Source organism: Globicephala melas, chromosome 15, assembly GCF_963455315.2.
Source record: "Globicephala melas chromosome 15, mGloMel1.2, whole genome shotgun sequence".
In the NCBI taxonomy this organism is placed as follows: Eukaryota; Metazoa; Chordata; class Mammalia; order Artiodactyla; family Delphinidae; genus Globicephala; species Globicephala melas.
Window position 1 is genome coordinate 12,284,506 of NC_083328.1, and position 27,619 is coordinate 12,312,124.

General features: G+C 37.2%; 1 protein-coding gene across 2 annotated transcripts in view; it reads left to right on the top strand.

The window, feature by feature from the left end:
• The window catches only part of AUTS2 (activator of transcription and developmental regulator AUTS2), a 1,124,169-nt gene that overhangs the window by 499,043 nt on the left and 597,507 nt on the right, over window positions 1-27,619 (top strand). For both annotated transcript variants that reach the window (XM_030871940.2, XM_030871941.2), the window contains exon 4: window positions 10,420-10,455. In XM_030871940.2, coding sequence (XP_030727800.1) covers window positions 10,420-10,455 — 36 coding nt within the window. The remainder of the gene's footprint in view (window positions 1-10,419; window positions 10,456-27,619) is intronic.

Sequence of the window (27,619 nt, forward strand, 5' to 3'; positions counted from 1 at the left end):
CAGGTACTTAAAGAGATACTTATATGCCAGTTTTCATTGTAGTATCATTTATAATAACCAAAAAATAGAAACATCCCAAGTGTCCATCAGCAGGTGAATGGATGAACAAAAAGTGGCATATATGGACACTAGAATATTAGCCATAAAAAGGAATTAAGTTCAAACCTTGAAAACATTATGCTAAGTGAAATAATCTAGACATTAAAGGATAAATATTGTCTGATTCCACTTACATGAGGTATCGAGAATATATCAAGAATATGCAAATTCCTAGAGACAGAAGGTAGAAAGGGAGTTACCAGGGACTAGTGGTAGGGGTGGGAGACTGTGAGAGATGGGAGTTATTGTTTAATCGTAACAGAATTTTTGTTTGTGATGATGAAATAGTCTTGATGATTGCATAGCATTGTGAATGTAATTAATGCCACTGAATTGTATACTTAAAAATGGTTAAAATGTTAACTTTATTGTATATATATATTTATTTTACCATAATAAAAAATTTGAAAAATATTAGGGCTGTAACAATCTTGCCAATCTCGTGTCAAGCCAATCTGTGTCAAGCCAATCTGATCTACTTTGAGTTTATATTGCTTATCATTAAAATTCATATTTCTTGCAACACTATTAAAAGATTAAAGAAGGAGAAATGACACACATAAAAAAAAGGAAAGGAAGAAAAAGAAGTAGTTGGCTTTTAGTGAGTTGTTTCAGTCACTATTTCCTGCACGTGAGCAGTTGTGAGGTTGCAGAGTCTTACCTCAGGGCCAATGCAATCTAAAATCTTCTGAGATGAAAGCCTTTGACAAGTCAAGCCACAAAACGACTCTTTTGGATATCAGGGCAACGTCTCCCCACACAATATTTTAAAGAATAAAGATGCTTCCATTTTTTCTTAAAAGAGAATTAGTAATTAATTACTTTAATGACTATCAGAAAGTGAAGAGATGGAGTTTGTTAAAATATCTCCATGTCTCTCATCACCATGCTTGTGCTTTCACTACTTTCTTGAACATATGGAAAATAGTTATTATTAACCATTTTAATGCCCTTAATCTACTAATTGTGTCATTTCTGAGTCTGTTTCTATTGATTGGTTTTTCTCCTCCTTATGGATTGTATTTTTCTGGCTTTTTTGCATGCCTGACACTTTTTTGGGGGGGATGCCAAATATTGTGAAGTTTTTTTTGTTGAGTGCTGGGTATTTTGGGTTTCCATAAATATTCTTAAGCTTTATTCTGGGCTACTATTATGCCACTTGGAAATAATATTTTGATTTTTTTCTGAGGTTTATATTTATGCTTTTCTGGGTGGAACATTCAGAACAGCCTTTAGCCTAAAGCTCATTTTTCCCCAGTACTGAATACTCTGCCTAACTCCTGATGTGTTACAGGGTTTCTCCACTCTGGCTGGTGGGAATACCAGTTGTTCCCTGCCCTCTGTGACTCTGGCATTCGTTCTACCTGCTCCTTTTCAGTGGTCATTTCCCTTGCCTTGGGTACTTTTCACCCACAGATGTGCTGATATGGACTCAGGTGAAGATGAGAGGGAAGCCTTCTGCAGGTTTCCTGATTCTCTCACTGTGAGCCTCTCTTTTCTCCCATCCTCTGCTTTGCAAATTACAGCTGACTTGGCTTCCTCTTACTATCAACTCTGTCTTCTCAACTTAGGGATGCTTCTGGGATCCACCTGGGTTACCCCCAACCACCCGACTATGGCATGAAAACTCTCTTCAGACAGCAAGCTGGGGCAACTGTAAAATTTACTTCATTTGCTTTCTGTCTCTCTAAGATCACAGCACTGCCTATTGCCCAACTTCTAAAAAACCTTTTTTTCCCACACATTTTGTCTAGTTTTTTAGTTGCTTAAGGTGTTAGACTGAATTTGATTCCTGTTAGTCCAGGTTGCCCACTCTGGATTTTCAGCTGAGATAAAACTCCCTTTAAGTCTTCCACTCACTTTAGTGATATTTTTAGGAGCTGTGGCAGTTAAGACTTACTCTCAAGTGCAGCTAATCAAGATTACTGTATTATTCCAGCTTTTTTTTTTTTTTTTTTTTTTTTAAACTGGACAGGCAAAAAGAGTAAGAATGAAGAATTCCAGTGTGGCTGGAGAATTTGACTCATGGGTGAAGCTTAAAACCAAATGTGCTTGGTTTTTCTAAATTACATATCCCCAAACTACATTGCCAGGAGGGAATAATAGTTTACGAGGACTCTCACATTGATCAAGGAGACATAGTAACTTGTTTAGATTAGTCACTAAGGAAAAAGTTAAGGGAAATAATTGAATATGTAAATATTCATAGTGAGTTATTCAAGGGGGAAAATATTGCTTCTGACTTATACAGAATTTTGTAAGTGAGGAAGTTTTCAAAACTCAGGGCCTAAACTTAGTAAGTAAAAGCCTCAAATTTTGAAGTGATCATAGGCATTCATTACAAACACACCAAGTTTTAACAGCTATTTTGCTATTTATTATCCATGTGACCTTGAGCAAAAAACTTGATCTTTCCAAGCCTTGGTTTCTTTACCTGTGAAATGGGGGTCGTTTCATCTACCTTGTTAGGTTTCTTTTAAAAGATTACCTGGTACTGTGTGTTTGAATCACGTAACCGTTCTTGGCGTACCCAGTGTGCTCATAAGTATTTATTCCCTTTCTTTCTGCATCAGATTCACACCTACCCTAGGAGCCTTCTCTACCCTTTCTGATTTGAATTCCCTGGCAGTGGTCAATTCGACAAGACCTGCTTATCTCAATCATGACAAACACCGTTCTTCCTCCCAAATAAAATCCTCATTATTCTATGTCTCCTTACCTATTTTTCTCAAACTTGAACTCCCTCTCTTATTTCCTTGCCTCCGTATTGGATCCCAGAGCTAGTATCTTCAAAATCGAGCCCTGTTCCTTCCTCTGTCTTACTTATCCTGTTTACTTCGTCACTCTGCTTTATTTACTGACTTTATTTCTGAAGAGGCCTTTGGCTATGATGATCCTCTCCTTGACATGACTGATGCTTCAGATGCCCTCATCATTTCTTACACAGATGATTCCTGTGGCCTCTCAGTGATGTAATCTGACGCATCTCTGTTTCCTTTGCCCTGTACTCGATAAAGCTTCCACAGTTGTTTATCTAAGAGTCAGAGCTCACTATTAAACTTTCTTCTTTAAGATCCTTTGCAGGCACGCTCCTGAGGTTATAAGCGGAGCCCTCCACTAGGACATATGAAGCTACCTCTTCATCCTCCCTCTCTCCCTCTACTTCCCAATGGTTTCTACCTATACTTGTTCCTTCTGGACCGCTCTTTTTTTTTTTTTTTTTCCTTAAATAATATAAACTTTCAAATTTTCCTATTTTTGTTTCTTTTGTCTCCTTCTTTTTTTTTTCTCTCTCTTTTCCTTCTGCAGTTCCTATGTCACTTCCTCTAGCAAACTCTTCCTACCACCCTGTGGAAGTAAACATTTTTAATGCTTTATTCAGATAACTACCTGTATATGACTCTAGTGTCTCTCTCTGAAAGAATTTTGCATCAGGATTTTAATTATGAAAAGGCAGACACATATTTCATACTTGTAAAACTTTCAAGATGTTGAAGGAATTGAAGCATTTCAGAAACTAGGTGAAAGGGGTTGAATTCTGTAAGTATTGTGCTGCACGGCTCTCTAATATCATTTTTCTGTAGCTCTTTAGTCCATTTAGTATCACAGTTGAGGCGTTTCTTCTGCTGCTTCTTGAGACACCCCTTCTACCTCGAATCTCCCAAGTTTGGGGGGCTTTATTGATTTATCTATGCCACTGTGCCATTATCCACCCATCTATGCAGGCATCTTTCCTAGCCTCCTTTTTCTCACCTAACACCCAAACATTTATTGTTAGGTTTACTAGTTACTGTTAAGGAAGAAGTAGACAAAGGACACACCATCAATGAACTTCCCTTTATTTAAGAAGAAAATCTAATCCAGACCTGTGACAGACTCTTGATATTCTGTTTCTCCTTTCTTTTCTTTTTCTGTTTTTGCCATATTTTCATTTTCCCTACCGGTTTGTTTATGCCTTTTGCCTTTCCTGTATCATGTTTTTATGTGTTTTCTTGGATAGTCAGTGTTTTGATTGTCCAGAAATATTTATCAAATACCTTTTAAGTGTCAGGTATAGTTCTGGGCACTTGAGATTGAATGGTGAACAAGACGAAGCCTCTGCCCTCATGAAGCTTCTACTCTATTGAGGGAGGCAAGTAGAAAATCTGTGAGCAAATGATAACATTGTTTTTGATGTGTAATACATTTTGTGAAGTAAACTAAACAGTAGTGGGGGGTGGCAGGGTGTGTGCTGCCACTTTAACTGGAGTGATTGGATTAGTCCTTTCTTTTTTTTTTTTAATATTTATTTATTTATATGGTTGCACCGGGTCTTAGTTGTGGCTCACGGGCTCTTTAGTTGCAGCATGCAAACTCTTAGTTGCGGCATGCATGTGGGATCTAGTTCCTTGACCAGGGATTGAATCTGGGCCCTCTGCGTTGGGAGCGCAGACTCTTATCCACTGTGCCACCAGGGAAGTCCCTGGATTAGTCCTTTCTGTTTTGGTGATTTTTGAACTGAAGTCTGAATGACGAAAGGAAGGAAGAACATCTAGGCAACAGGAATGACAAGGTCATGACCCTGAGTCAGGACATATTTAAGGGGAAGAAAAAAGGCCAGTGTGGCTAGAGCGGAGTGAATGAACACAGGGGTTGGTCACATAGTATCTTCTAGCTCATGGTAAGCAGGCTAAGTACTGTATTAGTTTCCTGGGCGGCTGTAATGCATGACCACAAGCCAGGGAGCTTAAAACAACAGAAATCTATTGTCTCGTAGTTTGTAAGGCTAGAAGTCCAACATTAAGGTGTCAGCAGGGCCATGATTTCTCTGAAGTCTCCAGAAAGGAGTCTTTCCTGTCTTCTCCCAGCTTCTGATGACTTCTCACAATCATTGGTGTTCCTTGGCTTATAATGACATCACTTCGATGTGTGCTTCTCTTCAAATGGGCTTCTACTCTATTTGTAGCTCTTTATGTCTTCTCTTCTTATAAGGAGAACAGTCATTGGATTTAGGGCCCACCTTAATCCAGTATGACCTCAACTTAATTACATCTGCAAAGTCCCTGTTTCCAAACAAGGTCATATCAGTCAGGGTTCTCAAGAGAAACAGAGCCAAAAGGATGTATAGACATATACAGTTATGGAGGCTGACAAGTCTCAGAATGTGTAGTCAGCAAGCTGGCCTCCTAGGAGAGCTGATGGTTAGATCCAGTCTGAGTCCAAAAGTCTGAACAAACCCTAAAGACGAGAAGGATTGACACCCAGGAAAAGTCTGTGTTTCAGTTTGAGTCTAAAAGCAGGAAAAAACTGTTGTCCCAGCTTGAAGGCTGAGACAGACAGAGGAATTCCCTCTTATTCTGAGTATGGTCATCCCTTTTGTCCTATTAAACTGACTGGATGAGGCCCATCCTAGGGAGGGCTTTACTCAGCCTGTTGATTTAAATGTTAAACTCATCCCAAAACACCCTCATGGTAACACCCAGAATAATGTTTGAGCAACTATCTGGGTACCCAGTGGCCTAGCCAAGCTGACGCATAAAATTAACCCTCACAATCACATTTTGAGGTTCCAAGCGGGCCCTATAATTTTAGGGGAACGCTATTTAACCCACTATATAGGTTAGTATTTAAAAAGCCTCTCAAAGATGTTAGAAGGAATTGTTGTTAACCATTTTTCCTTTACAATGTTTACTTTTCCTTTTATATGAAGAAATGCAGGTAAACATGAACACAAGGGTGAAATTAGGGAAAGGAGTTGGAAGGCTGTTGAATATAGATGAGAGCTGATAACAGTTGGAGATGGGCTATAACAGAGGGTTGAAAATTGAATTTGGAAGTGACCATTTCCACACCTGATGCTTTTTTCAAGTTGTGCCCCCATTTTTACTTCCACTAGTAGCTCATTTCTCCATTTAAATATAGTTTGCATCTTTGTAAGTTATTAGTAATCTTACCTCCAAGGCACATTTCTTAGGATTAAGATTTTAGGTTCTTTAAATTGTCATTGCTTTCTAAACCACTACAGAAAGTAATCGAGCTTGTCTTGTGACCTTTGTAAGAAACATAGTTGGCCAAGTGATTCTTAGCATGATCCTTCTGCTTTTTACTCCCAAGAGAGAAAAGCATAACATGGAGGTGGGTAGGCAGGGATGTCAGACACAAATGATGATTTGGAAGAATTTTAAATTATTCTATTTAAATTAGCCCTAGGGTCAGAGCATGCATTTTCCTCTCAGGGTGGAATGCACATCTGTCCCATACTTAGGGAGCCTTAATAGTAGCCATGGCCTCTTTGTGTAGATCTCTGATGAATGGAGTACATCTATTTTGGATGGATAATCGATTTGTGAAATCCCTTGTTGTAGGTAAGCTGTTAAAACAGAAATGTTAACTTCATGATTTTAATGCGTAGCTTCAATGATGACTTAATGACAGAGATGGATAGAGAGTCAGGTGGGGGGCAGTGAGAAGAGTAGAATGAGCATTTAATGAATATCCACTTGCAGACTTGAATGTTAGCAGCAACATTCTCCTTCCTGGAAAATGTCTTTCAACTGTGCATCCCATTACTATTCCTGCAGCCCATGTAGCTTGGAGATTGAGGCAGAGTGTGTTTGTAAGAAAGCTCTCCTTTGCCATGTAATAGACTGAGGTGGGTAATTTGCAGAGATTGCTGGAGCAGTGGTCAAATCTGAAAAAAAAAAAACAAAACAAACCCAGAATGAAAAGACCATGTTAAACAGGAGCTAGCTTATAATGAGCCCGGAAATCACATATCACATAGCCAGCTGGCTGGAATTTCTTCATGTTCTTGTCTTCTCATGCAAACTGCTAAATACATTCTCATACTCTATTTTCTCAGTCTCTCCATACCTCTCATTTCTACCTAATGCATTGAAAATATGAATGAATTGGCAACTCTACCACTTGAAGAAATAAGAATGAAGCCTTTTTCATTATTCAGCAGACATAGTTGCCTAAACATGTGGGCATATGGTATTATTTCAAATGCTTTTGAATCCAAGGATGCTTTTATTTATTGCATTTAAAAAAAAATCTCCTTTTAGTTTTTCAGCCCTCATTTTGACTCATAGGCTTTTTTAGATTCTATGGCCACTTTTGCTATATAGTTTGGACAGAGTATGCCTTCTCTCTCCAAGCAAGAAAAATGGAAGACCCTTCCTCTCATTATAAATTGGGGAAACACAGAAAGTTAAAATCAGCTTGATTCCATGAAATGGTTCAGTGGTCAGGGCATCACCACCTGTCTGCTTTCCTAAGCCTTTACCTCTTGGTGTCTGTCTCTTCTTCTATAACATGAGAAAACAGTAACAATCCCTAGATGCACATCTGTAAGCAAATAGCTAACATAATACATTTCTAACAGTAAAAAAGCTGTTTTAAAATATTTAATTCTTGTAGCCTAATCTGTTGTTGCCCATGGTTTAAGGTGTTCATGGATTTTGTGACTTGGAAAAATGTTAAAGCTGTCAAATATTGCCAGCTATATTTAGATACAGACTTAGATTAGGTATATATGACCGAGGCTCTTCTGGGCCTCTTGGATAGCAAGGCCTCAGGGATGTGATATGTGTCCTGAGCTATCAGTGAAACCCTGACTTCTGCCTGTTGCTGGTCTCAGAACTTCTGTTATACCTTTGTGTATGAGGGTGGAGGTCCTGCTGGTGACCAGGAATAGCGTCCCACTAAATACAGGGCCGTAGCAGATTCTTGGGCTTATAGAACTGGACAAGGAGAAATCTCTTTATTTCAGAGATATTTCTGTTCAAATTCTCCAGCGATGATTAAAGGGAGTTGGCAACTGGCCAAGAAAAATGTGATGGGGAAGAGAGTTAGAGGGAAGGAAATGTCAATGCCGTGGACATTTGGCAAAGTAGATTAGAAGGGTTTTTACACGAAGTTTTCTGCCAGGTCCAGAAATTGTAACTTAATGCCACAAATCTTTTTCTATTTAAAAAAAAAAAAGGTGAGTCCAGTGGGTTGGTAAATGTGGGTAGCCTTTGACTCTAAGGTTCTTTATGCTTTCTAGCAAATGCTGAAACTCCAGCAGACCTTTAATGTACACGAGGATCTAGTGTCTGTGTTCCTTCATGTGTGTGTCTGTGTTCGTGCATGTGTGTGTGGGGGGGGGGTGTTATAAGGCAGGGTGCTTAAATGCTTTGTTGCATTATGTTAATTCCTCGGCAGTGCAATCAAATTCATGTCGTAATTAAAGCTGTCAGTTGGAAGGCAAGCCAGTCGCCACGAAAACACAGCATAACAAATGAAGTGAAATGATTCTGCGTGTAGCTATACAATGCTTCGCCAGGCATGAAATTAAATAAGTAATTTGATGTTGACATCAGAAATTGAAATGATACCCACTGTTCCCTCATTCAGTCAGACCTGCATAAACAATAGGCAGAACAAATATGCACAACAAAGCCATCCTCTCCACCCAGCTCCCTGAGTAATGTACAATATATATGCAAAATGAGTAGAACAGAGCTTCCTGAGACCAGAAGGATGTCATTTTCTTTGGTATACAATAAGATGATACGTATGTGGGGGTGGGGAGGTGGGTTTGAAGAGGCCCTTCTGCTTCTTGGATAAAATGCATTTGCAGAAAGGGGGAAAAATACCAAAATTAACAAATCCCATGCTCTCTCTCCGAGAAATTCACCCTAAAGTGAATTTACCTCCCTGGGGCATGACTCCAGGCTAGTGGAGATCTAACTTGGCTTTTGCCTTCTCCTGTTCCACGGAGGGGTGTAGGTGCCGAAAACAGGTGATGCTGTCACATGGCTAATCACTGCTGAGAAGCTGTCTCCATGACTACTGTGCATATCCCTACATACTGTTTACGGCATCAAGAATGAAACAGGATTTTTGAAAATCAAGTCCAGTGTACAGGATCACACATCAGCGTTCTTTATTCCCCTGAGCCTGTCTGGAGCACTGAGGGGAAGAAAGTTTTGCTTTGGGAGCTGCATTTAGGAGCTGACTGTCCTTGTTTGATGCGGATGCTGTTTGTACTTACAGCACTATTATTTCCTTCTCAAAGCCAGTGTAAAATTAAGAATCACGTCTACCGTATTTTTGGAGGTATTAAATTCACCTGAGCCCCACTCCCATACAATCCATTCATTCATTCATTTATTTATACATTAATTCAACAAATACTTATTAACTGCATCCTGTGTGCAAGGCATTGAGCTAAGCTCTGGGGAAGCCATGATGAGTCAAGCAGATGGTCCCTGCTACCTGTGGTTTGCAGAGTAGGGACAGGACATTTCGGTGGAACAGTTAGAGGTTACCTAAGTAACTGTTGCATCACCGTGGAAGTCCGGTCCCTCCATGGAATGTGTAACAGCCGACCCAAGCTAGGCAGGGAGAGGCCTTGCTGGTGCAAGGATGCTTCGCTGAGACCTGAGGGCTGCCTCAGTGCTCGTGTTCTTTTTGTTTCAAACTTATTTGGGGCCTCTCTTGTTCATAAAGAGGACACTAAAAATTAAAGAATTTGTAATGAGAGATTTTAGGAAAAAATAAACAAACATACAAAAACAGACAAGTTTAAAGCACAAACCAAGTTCTTTTTTGGGGGTCTCTTTCCCCTAAGAAGTGATACCGCACGTACCTTTCAGCATCACTGTTCTTTAGTTCCCTGTGTGTGAGAACTATGGAACCCTAAATTGATAATTTTTGTTACTAAAACCTTTAGAAAAATGGTGCTTTTCACTACTTCCCTTTACCCACACATTCTTTGCATTTTAGTCTACTAATTATGTTTACAAAATGTCTCATTTTTGAAAAGAACTCTGTGTGTACTAACTGGTGCCTTGAGGGGATAAACTGGCAAATAGGTCACACACTGGAAAAGTCATCCAAACCCACTGGGCTTTTTATTTTCAAGTCAGTCTGGGCTTTTTCCTCTTGCCTGCCCCTTTGCGGCCACAAAACTGAGTAGCTTGAGACCAGGGCATTGAATGTCAGCAAGTCAGGGAGGGAGGCTGATGCGTGTCTGTTTAGTCTCAGTGCAGGGCGAAATGCCATCATTAATTCATTACCCAGCTGCCTGTCAAATAAATTGGCAATTACATCCACCGCAGAATCTTGGAATTCAGTAAATAGCACGTTAGCATCTCTGAGTTGCTGAGAGATGTAAAGGGGAAAATTAAGCAACACGGTGTTTGTATCAGTAGCAGATGACAAGGGGCCGCGTATACAGGCAGTGTGGTGTAGTGATGAAAAGCCTGCGAAGGACTGGTAATGAGCTGTGTGGATTGGAATGTGTTAAAAACCATTGCTGATTTTCCACTTTGTCTTTATGCTTTCTTGCAGAGTTCAGCTCCTTCCAGCTTGGGAACAGGCTACTTCGTAAGTTTATCTCAACTTCCACGTGTGTGCCTCGTATTGGCATTGATTTACTTGTATAATGTATGCTCATTAGGATGTGAAAAAAGTCCAAGAAATTCCCTCTCAGTCCTAAAGAGCAGACTGATGTCCATCCTTTTACTAAGAGTTGTTTCACTTTTAAAATACATAACCTGCTGGGCTCTAGGGATCACAAGTCAGTCTGTGATGTGGGCCTGGTTCCCAGCACCCAGAACATTTGCTCCTTACCTGGCAGTGTACGGGGGATACAGGGAAACGTGACTGCCTCATGCCACCTTTCCTACAAAATGGTGTTTTTAGTGAGAAGTGTCGTGTGGTGGACAGAGTTCAATTTATGCATTGAGGTGTATATTCATTTTAAGATCTCTTGAAGAACTTCCCCACATATACGATGAATTGCCACTTTTTAATTTTGATGAGAGGTGGTGTTTTAATGGATGTTTTCCCTCACAGTCTGAGTAGGTGGCCTTCAGATTATTTTTTCTTCAATCATTAAACTCCTCATTTTATCAAATATAGATGTATTATTTCATTTCAAGACCTTATTTCTGTCCTTTGAGAAGGGTGTGGATGGTGACATACCTCAGGGCTTATCACAATATTTCTCATTTATAAAGAAATTGTCACTTCATTTCTTTTATCTGTAGCTAAATTACCCTTCTTGGATTCAATAATACTTTTCAAGATATAAATAAAAGAGAATTACAAATAGACATTATTTACACAACAGGATAACATGCCAGTGTAGACATTTGTTGTAGTATTTAAAGGAATTTAAGGAATTTAAAGGAATATGATTTATGTTCCAAATGACGAACACTGATACTCTAATATCTGCTCAGCATTTTCTGAGAAAATAATGAAATCATGAAAATGAAGTGGAAAATAATTACTGATTCAGTTTCATTGCCTTTAAATTTCTTCCCTCTAAAATGCTAATTACTCTGGTTTTCTTCTTCCCATTTGTCTCCATACATTTATGTTAAATTCATGAAAACAAGCATCATTTCATTGAATAATAAGTCTTTTCCAAGCTTGGAAGAAGTGGCATTTTCTAAATGTTGATTTTTTTTTTTTGTCTTAATCTATGATATGAGGAGAAAAAGGGTAAAGTTTTTTTTGGTACCTGCTTAATACAGTCAGCACACATCATTACTCCTTATTATGGTTGAATATTCATGCTTACAGAAACAAGCAGGGTGCTGAAACAGGATCCTGCTTCAGCAGTTGAAATAACAGAAGTATTCCCATCTGCCATCTCTTCACACCAGGCTGGATGTGGGTTGAGATGTTGGAAGTAAAATCTGGAGACTGCCAATGTTTATTCTCTATCCAAAAGCTAAATTCCCCCTCTTTGCTTTCTTCAGCAGAAGAAGGCCAATGCCACTGACTCAGCCTTTGATCACTTCTAGACTGAACATTCTAGTATATATATTTTTAACTGTCCGTGTGAGCACTCTGAAAGAAGAAAGTCACCTCTAGAAGCACTGAGAATTTTATTATGCTTTTGGTCACTTATTTTTCTCTCTAATTCCAGGAATGTTTATTTTAATTCTCTAATGATAGGTTCCTGTGAATAAAGAGTCTTTGCAATTATGAATCTCAAATAAATTTTACACTTACACAATTTTGGATGAGTATAAAAGCTTTTTTCTTATTTTGGAAAAATTATTCTTAATATTACTTTGCTTATATATAAAAAATCTGTAGTATTATTAGCTTACATGAAGAAGATACATACCAGATGTATGTTCAGCTCTCAACTGTGACAAAAATGCTCTACTTAGAATGTGTTTCCAACAGTGAGATTATTATGTTATCAAAGTGCAAAATCCACTGATATTATTGCCAAGTCCTCATCAAAAAGTGTCTTCTCTTTCAATTTTCGTATCAACAATATCACATGTAATACTTAATTTCAGGTACTAACTTCAGCATTGGTGAGTTTCACACTTATAAGTGGAAAATAGTATATTCACAACTTTTAGTAGTTTCAGGCCAACATATTCTTTGCAGTGTGTTTTATGATCTATGATGTCATAACAACCTTTACTTAAGTCTGTAATGAAGGTTCAGCATCAGGTAAGTGGAATGGTGATATTTCGACTTTAATCCTCTTCAGCATCTCTTTGAAGTGGGGACGGAGGCAAATCACCTGCAGAGTCAAACAGCTATTAATGCAATTGAACCATAATGTGAATTCTGGTATAAGAAAACTGAAGGTACTCACCTCTTGAGTTTAACAGCCTGGAACTGTTTTCTTAAATACTCTCCCTTGCCCCAACGTTACTCTAACTTCAGAATCTTCCTTCATTTAGACTGTATGCTCCTGTAGAGCTTTTAGTGAACTAAGGTAAAATGCTGATCATTGTGTGTGCTAATAAAACAGACGCCCACCTACCTATATGCACGTGCATGTGTATGTGTACACACACACACGTGTGTGTACCTTATCCACAGCCAGTATATTTTACTTTCTTTCCATTCTTTTCATTTATCAGTTGTGGTAAGTTAAAGGGTTTTAAGAAGAAACCTTTGTTTTTGATTTAGTTGTATTTGTTTATATCTCCTTGGTTTTGTGTTCCAAAGATGTCTGCTTAGGTCTGTCACTTTTCCAATCCATTTATAAGCTGAAGATTTGAGAAATGAGAACAGCAGCTAAAATCAGTATTTACATAAGCATATTGCAAAGAATTCTTAAAGTAGACAAAATAGAGAAGGATTGGAACAAACTTTTCACATTTTTGGGAGCTTTGAATAATGTGGGTGTTATATACACAGAGAGACACACATATATATTCATTACATACTCATGCCCAGCTCATATTCTAAATATAAATGGAAGTATAGACTAGTTGGAATCTATTTGCTTTTTTATTTTTTTGGCGAGAGTACCAAAACTTGCTGGAATGTGTAGGATTTTCTTTTTTTTTTTTTTAAACATTGATGCAGTGAACACATTTTCTTTACTTTCTTCTTTTGCATGTATTTGAAGTTTTATTATACATAGTATACAATTAAGAATTTAGAGACTGAATGATATGAAGACTACTATGTGCCCTTGGGTGAATTATTTGATGTCTCTGAGTCTGTTTCCTCATCTTTATCTACCTAAGAGAGTTGTGATTATTAAATAAGATATTTAATGCACGCAAAACAGCTCTCATTAATAGCAAATAATATGTATTCTCTTCCGTCATTCCCACTGTAGTGTGTGATGGAATAAACTTGGCCTCATTAAGTGGTTGTGCAATGTTGTGGTGGTAGAGGATTACCACTAGAAATTCATGATAAAAAGTAAATGTTGTAATTTATAACTGTAGGATAGGAATATTTTATTCCCATTACATTCTTCTCGTAGCTTTCTCTGGAGCCTAGGATTTTGTGTTTGGTCAGCTGTATATCAGTTTACTCCGTATAGAAACATAAAACAAATATGGAATTCCTTCTCTGTGATCCTCTATGATCATGATGAGGTTGGAATGAAATATTCTGTAGGCTGTCCACATATTATGGTTGTTTAATTTGTCTATTAAAGTTATTTGTTGATCTTCTCCCTTAGACTTGAGGCATTTAAAGACTGCTCATAGCTCTTGGGGTTGGGCTGGGAGGTTAAGAAAGACCTGTTCAACATGTTCAAGTTTATGAGGTTGTGTCACATGCTTGTTGCTGGCTGTCACTAAAAAGCGGACGCCGCAGCCTACCCGAATGAGGCAACTGCAGGCAGTAGAGTGAGAAGACCAGTAAGAACATCTCATAGTTGCCAGAGGTCTGGTGTGTCATCACAGGAAAGATCCGGAGTCCCTCTTTACAAGCACTTGACTCCATAAGCTGGTAGTTGGGAGCTACCATTGGTGCAGCGGTAAGTTACTTGTCAGGCTGAACTCGATCCCTGGTGTTGTTTTATTTAGGTGACAGGTCCTGCCTGCTTCTCCAGATAATTTTCAGCCTTCTTCCAGGTTTGAATTTAAGTGTCTTAGGCCCATAGTCTCAAAGAGCTTGGATCTTGCTTTTGTACACTCCAGTGATACAGAGCTTTTTCTTAATGGTTCTCAACTAATATTTTTCATCCTCCTCATTTGACTCACATCTAGTAATATACACTCTTTATCAAGGAAACCAACCCACTTCTACCTGGCGATTTAAAAAAACTACCACATTATATAATAAAGGGGAATTGTGTAGTGGTACACATCTTAAGATGGGATTTGTGTTATTACTGTTTTCCTGTGCTGTAGAATTACTTAAGAAACAATGTTGATAGTGCTGGTAACAGGCAGTAGGTGCACAATATTGACCTTGTGACTTTCCATTCAAAGTTATAAGGTCACAAAGGGATTAAATTCTTTGTCGTAAGCTTTTGACTGTATAAACCCTTAAAATATTTTTTTTTCTGTAAGTTTATAACTCTCAAAACTGATTGGTGGTATTTTGTATAACCATAGTTGCTTCTTTTTAAAATCTCAGAGTGGACTTTATTGTTAGGTAAGAGTCAAATGAGTTTCTTTAAAAAGATCAAACTTTCAAAAAAATGTAATTGTTTATCTAATAGACTGAGCTTTTCTTTAAACAGACACTTTCGACATTTTGTCTTTCAGTAGGTATTAAGCACCTTCTCTGGCAGGCACTGTTCTAGGTGATGGGTTATAGAAGTAAAAAACTATGGCCCCCTTCTCAGGGAATTTAGTCTTCCCTAAACCCAGATCCTTTCCTTTGTGATGCTTTTAAACATTTTGACACATTGTACTTAAATGAGAGGTTTGGGGCTGTACAGAGACCTAACATTCTTAGACTTTATAATGTTTCCATGGGTTTTAACTTAAAAGTGCAAATATATCAACCTGGCCTTGACTGCAACCCCACCCAAAGTCATCTTACTTCCCACCTGCCAGTACTTGCTAGTGATGCTGTGAGAGGGTTTTGTATCTCAAGTATTTATTCCTAACCTTTGAGTGCTTATATTTAAGGTAAATAACACTGAGTATTTTAAAGATGTCACTCAAATAAGACTCCAGCATTTATATTTATTAGTAATTAACTCTGAGTAAATGAATTATTGGCCATTACTTATGTACTGACAAGTTTCCATTTTAATGGAAATTTTAAAAATCTGAATTTCTTCAGGCATCTCCAGTTATTATAGGGGACTTTTAGACCCATTGGTAAAAACTGAGTTGGAAAACAGCTCACAGATGGAGAATTCAGTTGATTTTAATTGTCAGGTATGTGTTAAGTATCTATTCTTAGTTCTCAAGATAAATAAGATGTAAGCTTGGCCCTCAAGTCTAGGTTATGTAGTTGAATTTGATACAGAGCAAATTGATCAGTCCTATGAGAAATGTAAGTAGAACACTTGGGGGTATATGTTAGGGTGAGTTAATTGTAGGAGGCATAAATTGTGCAGAACTTGATGGAGACTTATATTTTCAACAGATAAAGAAAAGATGGAACAAAGTTTGAGGCAGAGGGAGCAATAGGGAGAAAAGCACAGGGAAAGGAGTTGGGCGGGTAGGAAGGAGACGGTTTATAACCAAGGATTGATGATTGTGATGCTTCTTTTACTTGGAATAGGAATTCCAGGAAAGAAGAGATTCTATTTCAGAAACATAATGAGTTTGGAAGTTAGCGTACATAGTTAAAAATTTAATTATCTTCAATGATAGTTTCAAGATGTGGCCAAAATAACAAGAAAACAAAACATTGCCACCCAAATTTAAATTTATATTGAAACAGTAATATCCTGTAAGAACTTCAGTATGTCCTGAAAATTCAGTCGTATGCCTATCAGAAAATGTCTTTGAGATGTGGTTGTTGATGTAATTTCCCTAAGTGGCCCCTCACAGTTACCCAGTGAATCACCTACGCACGTTTGAAACAGCCTCAGAGGTTCCCTGTATCCAAAGTGAGCACAACGTCACTAAAATGGTTAATTATGTAATATTTAATATAAGAATTTTACTGAATATTATTTTGATTATAATAATAGAACAAAAACCTTGTAACCTATCAGTCACCTTAAAATCTAGGACATTGCTAATGATTTTGAAGCTGTCTGTGTACTATGCAGAAGCATTTGGGCAAATGAAATCAGTTGTTCTTTCTAATGGTAGTTGCCACAGTTTTGAACTGTAACATTTAAAATACTTCCCTGAACTATATTTACCTCCTAGAAAGTAACAAAACTAGACCCTACACTTAAGTAGGTGTTTCCTTAAGATTAGGAACCACAGAATTAATCTTATTTACACTGGAGGGTTGATTTATATCTGGACTAAGTATCTGCATTCCGACAGATTCTTCCGTGTGAGGCACCAATAAACTCTAATTTCAAGGGACTTAGACTAAAAATATAATTTTATTTTCCATTTCCAGTCCTTACCTTTTTAAAGTGTTTTTGCTTGGTTGGTAACACTTTGATTTTGGGAATAGCATCTGTGAGCCATGAGCAACATACCCTGATTAAGTGAACATAACAAGTTAAATTTGGGTGAGTGTTTACTCATTTGTAGAATCTGTACAGTGGGATGACTCTTCTAGCTCACCCTGTGGAAATTGTCTTCTGTCTCCACACCATTGTTAGCTTCCTCATGAAGTACAAGGGGATTGAGAAATTTGGTAAATAAAATAAACGGATGTGAAAGAATCAATTGGTGTCTCCAGCTGCCACCAATCCCCCAACACTCTCATTTTCTCAACATTTCTGTGAGGGGATAGGCTAAGTATCTTTAAACATTTTCTATCTATAGGAATCTTTGTTGTTGGCTGTTGCAAACTCTAATTAGGGAGGTAAGATGAAAACCCAGGGGCTCCTCATGGATATGGGATCTAGCCCTCTGCCTGGTCTCCCTGTCTTCTCCCCCCTCCTCTTTGGCCCCTCAGATTTGGAGAAAGTAAATCGTTTTCCAAAACAAAAAATGATTTGAGGAAAAAAAAGTTTTCACCAGCCACTGGACTAGATAATTGCTAAAGGGCCTTTGGTTCTAATAGTCCAAGATACGTGATTCTGTCTGCCTCACACCTAAATGTCTGCCACATGGGACCAGCCCTTTTGATAGGCTTTGCTACCTTTCTCCACTGTCCTTTGAGCCCCAGGAGTGCAAGGCCATAGTCCCCTTACTGCTTAATGAACACTGCTCTTAGTGTCAACATTGAAGAGTTTCCAGATTTTGATTGCGTGACCAAGTCTGCCTTTCTTTGAAATTAACAATAATGAACAGTGTTTTATATTTGCATTATTCAGTTATGTTAGCACATAGAAATAGGCTATAAATTTATTCTGTCCCATCGCTAGTATATCCCTACTGTCATAGAGATGATGCAGTAAAGGCTTAAGCAAAGTGCATTGACAGACCCAGAGGGAGCGTACAGGTCACTGTCATGGAATTCAGAAATTAACTTTATTTATTCCCCTATGCTGGCTTTAAGGGCAGTTGTCTTATCCTTGTTGGAGATTTCCAAATTACAGAAACGTTGAATTAGTTGGTATGAGCTGTATAAACTGAGCTAAGGGCCATGTCAAACCCCAAGGTTTTCTCTGATTACCCACCCAACCTTTATTTTGATAGATTTATTAGCTGGTCTGGAGTTTTTTGGACTATCAATCAGAATATTTCAGATCAAAGGACTCATTCCTTTGCTTAACTGCTTTAAAAAATATTTTTCCTGAAATTGTAAATTAAATGCCTCCCAGTCCATTGCATAAGAAACTTAGAGCTTGGTGAAATACCAAGAGTATCATTTGAAAAGAGGTTAAAAAACACAACTGGGGCTTGTTAAAAAGGAAAAGTGCTACTTTAACTCCAAGTGTCACATTTTCCTATAGTTAGCTCTAGCAGTAAACAAGAGTTATTGGAGGCTTAGATAGTTTGAGACACTTTACTTTTCTCCCAGTACGTCAGAAGCCAAACATTTAAGACGCGTTTTGCTTGTGTAAAAATGTTTACCCATTTAAAACACAGTGTCATTTTAACCAAAGCACCCGGGTGACAAGTGGTTTAGATATAGCGCAGTTAATAAACTGTCAGGTCCTGTACGCATATACTTGAAAGGACCAACACAGTTACCCAAGGATTAGCATTATAAATCACTGTTGGGATTTCCCTGGTGGCGCAGTGATTAAGAATCCGCCTGCCAATGCAGGGGACATGGGTTCAAGCTCTGGTCCGGGAAGATCCCACATGCCGTGGAGCAACTAAGCCCGTGTGCCACAACTTCTGAGCCTGCACTCTAGAGCCCTCAAGCCACAGCTACTGAGCCCATGCTCCACAACTACTGAAGCCTGCGTGCCTAGAGCCCGTGCTCCGCAACAAAGAGAAGCCACCGCAATGAGAAGCCCGCACACCGCAATGAAGAGTAGCCCCCACTCGCCGCAACTAGAGAAAGCCCGTGTGCAGCAACGAAGACCCAATGCAACCAAAAACAAATAAATAAATAAATCACTATTAACAAACCTAATTTTCTTAGCAGGCTAATGAATGATCTCTAGTTTTCTTGTAGTAATTAGCTTCACTAACAGTCATGTTAAAGGGACCCACCTTATACTACACTTAATTTCTTTCCTGAAATTTTTGGTATCTGGTTTGCAGGGTACAAACAAAACAAAACAAACAAGAAAGACTATCAGTCTCTATTGATCGCTGCCTGGTAATTAATCCAGATTGTAGCTCTTCTGGAGTGGAAGCATTGCCAAAGGTGATGACTGTCTATTAGGTCTTGTAAACTGTAATGTACTCACAGATTTGCAGTGGAGTGGTGAAGCCAGAGAATTGCAGTGTTTCTTGTCTAAATGTGCTGCTGTGTGTAGTGGCCTCTGATTTTAAGGAGCCATTAAAGATGCAGCAAGACATAACAGCTGTGGTTCCTAGTATACTCCAAATACTTCATATATTCATCACATCTCAGAAAATCTTGCGGAGACCAACAAATGACTATATGTACAGCTGGAGTGCTCCAGAAGGAAACTGGGGAGAATCTGAATGATGTAGGTAACATTACAGAGACAAATAAGAACTCACTCAAGCCCACCGTGTGCCACATTTCTCAAATAACTCCCCGAAGTTCTCCATTTCCATTTTAGTTTCTAAAGAAAACATTCACATTTTCCCTTTTGCAAGAGGATCCTGTCAGTAACCTACCTTTGTGGGAAACAGGCCTGACTTTGCCAAGGTAAATTAGGGCTATATCCTGTGCAGAAAGAATCATGGTAAGTTAGCATCTCAGTCCTAAACACAAAGGAGGCAAGACATTTGGTTCCCTTAGAATTTATTTAAGACACATTTAAAAAATAACTTTGTAACAGAACTAACTCTGTGCTATGAAAACCTGACTTCTCTGAACAAAAGGAGCATTAATACTAGAACATTCTGAGAAGCAAAGGAAACTAGAAAATTCAGTGTGTCCTTTTAAACAAATATTAAATCATTAAGCATCGTGCATGACTGAATGGAAGCTTTAAGCTGCATTTGTGCAGAGGCATAATATTTTCAAGTTATTTTCATCTATTGCTAAATTGCCAGCTTTCAGTTTGTTAATTAAAATAGACTATGATTTTGACTTTATGTAGGCCTAGGGCTACAGAACCTCTGCGTAAGAAGGGACTTCAGAAATCACCTTGTGGTATCATACAGTATTTGTCTTTCTTTGACTTACCTCACTTAGCATAATGCCTTCAAGGTATATCCATGTTGTCGTGAATGGCAGAAATTCCTTCTTTCTCATGTCTGAATAATACTCCTATATATATATATATATATATATATATATATATATATATATATATATATATATAATGGATAAAGAAGATGTGAGATCTATCCATCTGTCTATCTCACATCTTCTTTATCCATTTGTCCATTGAGCGATACTCGGGTTGTTTCCATATCTTGGCTGCTGTGAATAATGCTGCAGTGAACGTGGGTGTGCTGTTACCCTTTTGAGACATTGATTTCAATTCCTTTGGATATATACCCAGGAGCAGTTTTGCTAGATCATATGGTAGTTCAATTTTTAATTTTTTGAGGAACTCCCATACTGTTTTTTATAATCGCCATACCAGGTTACATTTCTGCTAACAGTGTATAAGGGTTCCCTTTTCTCCACGTCCTTGTCAGTATTTATCTTTTGTCTTTTTGATAAAAGCCATCTGAACAGATGTGAAGTGATATCTCGTTTTGATCTGCATTTCCCTGATGATTTGTAATGTTGGGCATCTTTTCATATTCATTTTTCTTTGGAAAAATCTCTATTCAGGTCCTTTGCCCATTTTTAATTAGCTTAGGTATCACTTACATGTTGAATCTTAAAAAACTGAACCTGTAAAAACTGAAAGTAGAATGGTGGTTACCAGGGGCTGTGGGCGGGGGAATTGGGAAGATGTTAAGGGTAAATACTTGAGACTAGTAGATAAATAAGTTCTATCCTCTGCTTCTTTGTCAAAGATCAGTTGACTATATTTATGTGTGTCTATTTTTGATCTCTCAATTCTATTACATTAATCTATTTGTCTTTTTTTTTTTTTTGCCAATATCACGGAGTCTTGATTATTATAAATAAGTAGATACTTATTTATAATAAGTCTTGAAGTTGTGTTTTGTCACTCCTTCAACATTGAATTGGCTATTCTGGGCCTTCTGCCTCTTCATATAAACTTTATATATTTTTTTATTTTATCAATTTATTTATTTATTTATTAATTTTTGCTGCATTGGGTCTTTGTTGCTGCGCGTGGTCTTTCTTTAGTTGCGTTGAGCGGCGGCTACTCTTCATTGAGGTGCGCGGGCTTCTCATTGTGGCGGCTTCTCTTGTTGCGGAGCACGGGCTCAAGGCACGTGGACTTCAGTAGTTGTGGCACACGGGCTCAGCCGTTGTGGCACATTGGCTCTAGAGCACAGGCTCAGTAGTTGTGGTGCACAGGCTTAGTTGCTCCGCGGCATGTGGGATCTTCCAGGACCAGGGCTCAAACCCGTGTCCCCTGCATTGACAGGTGGATTCTTAACCACTGCGCCACCAGGGAAGCCCCATATAAACTTTAGAATCAGTTTGTTGATATCCAGAAAATGTGCCACTGGGATTTTGATTGGAATTGTGTTGAATCTATAGATCAGGTTGGGAAGAAATGACATCTTGACAATACTGAGTTTTCCTATTCATGAACATGAAATATCTCTGCATTTATTTAGTACTTGTTTGATATCTTTCATCAGAGTTTTATAGTTTTCATGATATAAATCTTGAGCATATTTTGTTAGATTCATAACTAAATATTTCACTTTGGGGTGCTTATATAAATGATAATGTGTTTTTAATTTCAAATTCCACTTGTTCATTACTGGTATATAGGAGTGTAATTGAATTTTGTAATATTAATCTTGTATCCTGCAACCTTATTCTTTTCACTTATTAGTTCTAGAAGGATTTTTTAATATTTCTTTTAGATTTTCTACATAGATGATTATTTCATTTGTGAACAAAGACGGTTGTATTTCTTCCTTCCCAGTCTGTTTACTTTTTATTTCCTTTTGTTGTCTTATTGTGTATTAGCTAGGACTTCTAATATGATGATGAAAAGGAGTGGTGAGAGGGAACATCTTTGCCTTCTTCCTGATCTTATAACAAAACTTTGCATTTCTTACCAGTATGTATGATGTTAGCTGTAGGTTTTTTGTAGATATTCTTTATCAAGGTGAGGAAGTTCCCTTTTATCCTCGCAGTATGCTGAGGGCTTTTTGTCATGAATGGGCTACGCCACCAGGGTAGCCCTTAATTCAATATCTTTTTTTTTTTTTTTTTTTTTTTGCGGTACGCGGGCCTCTCACTGCTGTGGCCTCTCTCGTTGCGGAGCACAGGCTCCGGATGCACAGGCCCAGCGGCCATGGCTCACGGGCCCAGCTGCTCCGCGGCACGTGGGATCCTCCCAGACCGGGGCACAAACCCGTGTTCCCTCCATCGGCAGGCAGACTCTCAACCACTGTGCCACCAGGGAAGCCCCTTAATTCAATATCTTTAATCAGGCCTATTCAGATTATTTATTTCTTCTTGAGTTTTGACAGAAGTGTCTTTCAAGGAATTGGTCCACTTCATCTAGGTTATCATTTGTGGCATGGAATTCTTCATTGTGTTCATTTATTATTTTCTTAATGTCCATGGGATCTGTAGTGATGTCCCCACTTTCATTCTGATATTAATATATTGTGTCTTCTCTTTTTTTTTCCTTAGTTAGCCTGGGTAGAGGCTTATTGATATTATTGACCTTTTCAGAGAACAAGCTTTTGATTTTATTGATCTTCTGTATTGAGTTTCTGTTTTTAATTTCATTGATTTCTACTCTAATTTTTATAATTTTTTTTCTTCTGCTTACTTGGGATTTAATTTGCTCTAATTTATCTAGTTTTCTTATGTGGAAACATTGATTACTGATTTTAGAATGATCTTTTCTAATATATGCATTCAGTAGTATAAATTTTCTTTAAGGACTGCTTTCACTGTATTTCACAAATTTGGATGTTATATTTTTATTTTCACTTGGTTAAAAATATTTTATTTATCTTCAGATTTCTTCTTTGACCTATATGTTATTTATAAGTGTAGTATTTCCTGGAAAGGTTTTTACTTTTCAGAAGTATCACTTTCAACACCCTCACCCCTGACCAACCTAGAAGCATTTGATTTGTAACAAGCTTCTCAAGAGATTTTTGAGGAGTCATCCCAACACATGTTCATAGAATTTAGTTGTACATATGCATAATGTAATTTGAGAGACCTCAGCAGTTGTAATTACCAGCTGATTTAATTATAAGCACATTTGTTTTAGGAAATTTTTATCTGTATCTTATCTTTTCTTGCTATTATATCACTTGTCCAAGACTCATTTAGATATTTATCTAAATCTTACGTTTAATTTTACTTGATCATTTTTCTGCCACATAGTTACTTTGTCATACTTATGTGAAGACCTTCATTAAGTTTTGTGTAGGATGTGTTTATATTTGGGAAAAGCAGAAAGAAGACTGCATTGGTTCTTGATAGAATTACTTTTATGGGTCCAGGTACTCCTCTATTTGAGAAAATTACCCAGTGAGTTTTATTTATAGTACATTACATTTTTGTGAACAGAATCTGTATTTCGAACTCTATCAATTTCTACATACATAAGATTTCTTTAGGCAACAGATAGCTTGTTTAATGTTTTTAGTCCTGATTCCAGTCATCAGGCTAATTTTATTACATTTTGACTCCTCTTCCCGTCATTCAGCAATAGCCTCGTTCTTGGTTCATTTACTCTTTTGAAGGAATGGAATTATTTATGTATTTTTCCTTTTCTCCTATTTTCTGCTCTCCAACTCCCAGCCACATTTCATCCTATAACATGATAAAATTGCAAAGTGTGAGCCTGAATAATAAAGGATTGCTTCACTGATTGCTAAACATTTAATGTAGTGCTTTTAAACTCATTCCAGGTCATTGTGCTGTCAATTAGTTCGATTACAAGCATTTAAGCTGTCACATATAAAGCCTTCTGTTTCTTAGGGTTTCAGTTTCAAATTATGAAAAATGAGTGCTCTGTACTTCTCTCTGGACAGATCACTTTTAATATTTTGGAAGAAACCTATGCCTTTTAGAAAGATCACTCACAGTTTCAGAGCCTGGAATAATCTGATATGCAGTTTTGGACCGGTGATTCAATTTTATTAAAAAATTTAAGAGTGTGCATTTGAACATATGTGTAAGTAGGTGACTATCAAAACCACCTCTTTATTTTCATTTTTTTATATAGTCCACATTTGCAAATCATTAGAACTTTGGAATCTAAACATCATTGGGTGACTGGTATTTTGTCTGAGAGAGTGGAAGAATTTCAGAGAATTAAACAAAAGGTTCTAATGTAGCACCCTCAACACAAGGAAGTAGTTGAAGAGTGTTTGTAGATAGAAAATAAAATCCGAAGATATTAAAGTTTTGTACAGTTGATTAGTTTGTTGAAAGGTGGTTTTCAAAGCAAAGGTAAAATCATGACTCTCATATATTATAAAATGTACATGTTTCAAAGATTTTATTTAATAATGATGAAATTAGGCAGATATTATAACTCTCCCAATTCAAAGGAGAATCCAAAGAACAGACACAATTAATAGATGAGGAATATTGAATGAATATGAAAATGGAAGCAGACATGGCTTTGAGGGAAATCAGTTGTGCCTCAACATGATAAGACAGAATTTGGTTGATTATAGATAATCATTATTTTGCGTTGCTGTTACATATCTAGAATTTATAGAGTTGGAAGTTAGCTCTCATGAAATGAGAAAAACATAATGCTGAAGAGTTCACCATAAGCAATGTATAGTGTTCCTTTGAAGCATAGATCTTCACCTATTTGATAAAAAAATAGTCTCAAAGGAAGGTTGGTTTCATTAGATTTGGTGTGATTATTTACATAGGTGCAGCAAGAGTACCTATGTAAATAAACATTTTAAAGTTTGCTTTTGTTGGAAGGTTTTATATGACTCTCCTACAGCACAAGTCTCTAGTATTTGCTGTCTTTAGGCTGGAAACTCAAACCCAGGAAACTCCACTACCTGCAGTACCTGTATATTTGGGTGAATTTCTTTCTTCTCAAAGTTCCCTAAATATCCCAAAGTGGCCTGCCGGGAAGTCACCTTCTTTCCTAGTTGTAAGACTGGACCCTATAAGCCAGGTACCAGGCTAGTTTTTCTAGGAGTGTCTTTTAAGTAATGGCTCTGTAAGGTCAACCTTGATTCTTTAAAAGTGTCCAACTATATCTGATTAAATAAGCATTACCCTCAAATATGGCATTCCAGACAAGACCTTGGAATTTTTCCGGGTATATCCTGGTAAACAGGAAGACCAATTCTTATTGAACCTTTGCAAATAACTCTTTCCATGAAAAGTAAGAAGACTTAGGGGAGAGTTTCTGAATTCTGGGAGGTGAATGAGAATAAGATACCATTTAAAAATATTTAGTTTCTAAAGCAGAATCTACTAAACTGTTATGGATTGTAAGTAAATTAAGACAAAAGAGAAAGCAGTTCCTTATGTGTAAACAGAAAATAGGACATTAAAACAGTATCAGTGTTATTTCAAACAAACAAAAAACCCACTGATGAACCCTCATCACTTCATTCAGTCCTGTATACTTCATTCTTGCTCCACTGGATCTTGGGTTATTAGTCTCATGAATTTGTCTGCTTCTCAACTTTCTCAGCTCAGCTTATTGAGGTCCTCAGTAAGTTTTAAGAGTGTTGAAAAGGTGTCTGAAAACCAAAAATCTTCAGAACCACTACTTTAGGACAAAGGTGTTCTTTTCCTTGAAAAACAGAAGCACATAGAGTTTTAATATACAGAGTTATATTTCTTACAAACTCTTGTTCTTAAATATAATGTCAACTTTTTATATTATAACTTTTAGCTAAAGTAACTAACTTCTATTTCACAGGAAAAAAACCTAAAGGGGTGGATAATTATGAACTGCGTGTCACATATCAGCATTTTAGCAAAGATCATGAATAAACATAACTAATTTTCTACAGCCATATACATCTCTTATACAATCTCGTAAAGTATCAAAAATGAACATGTTCATTAACTTGGCTGAAATAGACAGCCTCTCTGTAGCTTATAAAAATAAAAACCAAAACCATATACATTTAAAAATAGGATTAGTAATCAATATTTCAGTATCCATTCTTAGATATGGCCTAGGTAACTAATGAATATCCATTAAATAACTCAATTTAGTATTAGTTTCAGGTTTTAAGATACTTAAAAATCTTGGAAATAATGTTCAAGCCGACATACTGCAACATAATTACCGTTGAATGAAGTTCATTAGAATAATTATTCGATATAGTCAAATTAATTTTTTTGTAATCTTGAACATAAAGGAGAAATAACGGTAGCTTATTTGAGCAGTAAACCTGTATACATTTAAAAAGGACATTTCAACTAGAATTAAAATATACAATTGTATTACACTTAACACTGATAAGTCAGAGAATACATAGCTGTTTTTACTAAACCACATTTTATTAAACTAATCTTATTTGACAGGTTTTCACCTAAATTATGTGAACTTACATTCGTAAAATGTTTTTGAGTTGGTTTATGTAAGAATTATTTTTTAATCTATGACGTTTAAAGTATTAGAAATTTAATTTCTTGCTTTCTGGTAATTTTAGGAATGTTTAGTTTATGTAAGCCCTTATTTATACTCAGTAGCCTACTAGGACAGAACTCTTTTAATTTTAGAGACTTTATAATCTTATTATTAATACTATCTAGTGGAAGGAAAACATTACACGCACATTTTAAGGTAGAGGCCATTCTGAATTACAGATACTTAGGTCTACAGATAAAGAGCTTACTATTCCAATTCTAAAATTTTAGGCATATGTAAAGAGTAGATGCAGAAGCACACAAAAACCTCACTGATGGAAGATGCAAAGAGCTGTTCTCCTTCCTCGTGGACACAAAATTCTTAGTTATTTGAGCTCAAAACAGATAAGTAGACAAGAAAGACCAACATATCAGGCTTTCTGTTGCTTCTCAAGTGTTTTCAATGATAGACACCCACCTGTGATGTTTGGTACACTCCCACAGAATCTTTTCTGTGGCACAGTGTGTATTTGTAGTTAGCACTGATTATTTCACAGATGGGCCTGCCTCTGTTTCACTTTCTATGGATATAGTAGCAGTAAGTAAAACAAAGTCTATCCTCATGACACTTGTAGTCAATCAAATTAATTCATAATATGCCAACTCATGGTAAGATAGCTAAAGAAAAATATTTATAAAGAGATTTGGGCTTTTAGTCACTATAGAGTAACAGGGACTAAATTTAGTATCCCATCAGAAAAAAAAAAATGACAAAATACATTAAACAGAAGTTTGCAAGACACTGGACACACGGCAGTGAAGGACAGTAGTGCCTGAGAGACAGGAAATGAATGTAGTGATTCCTATGATTATCCCAACTTACTGTCTTTGAGAGAGTTTCAGGCCTTCATGCAGGGTTGGGAGGTAGCTTACGGGTACCATGTGGAGCCCAGCAGACTTCTGTGCGTTAGGAGAAGATACTGAGAATCTTGGAAGAACAAGGTAGCTAGGACTCAGGACTAGAGAGAAAGAATTC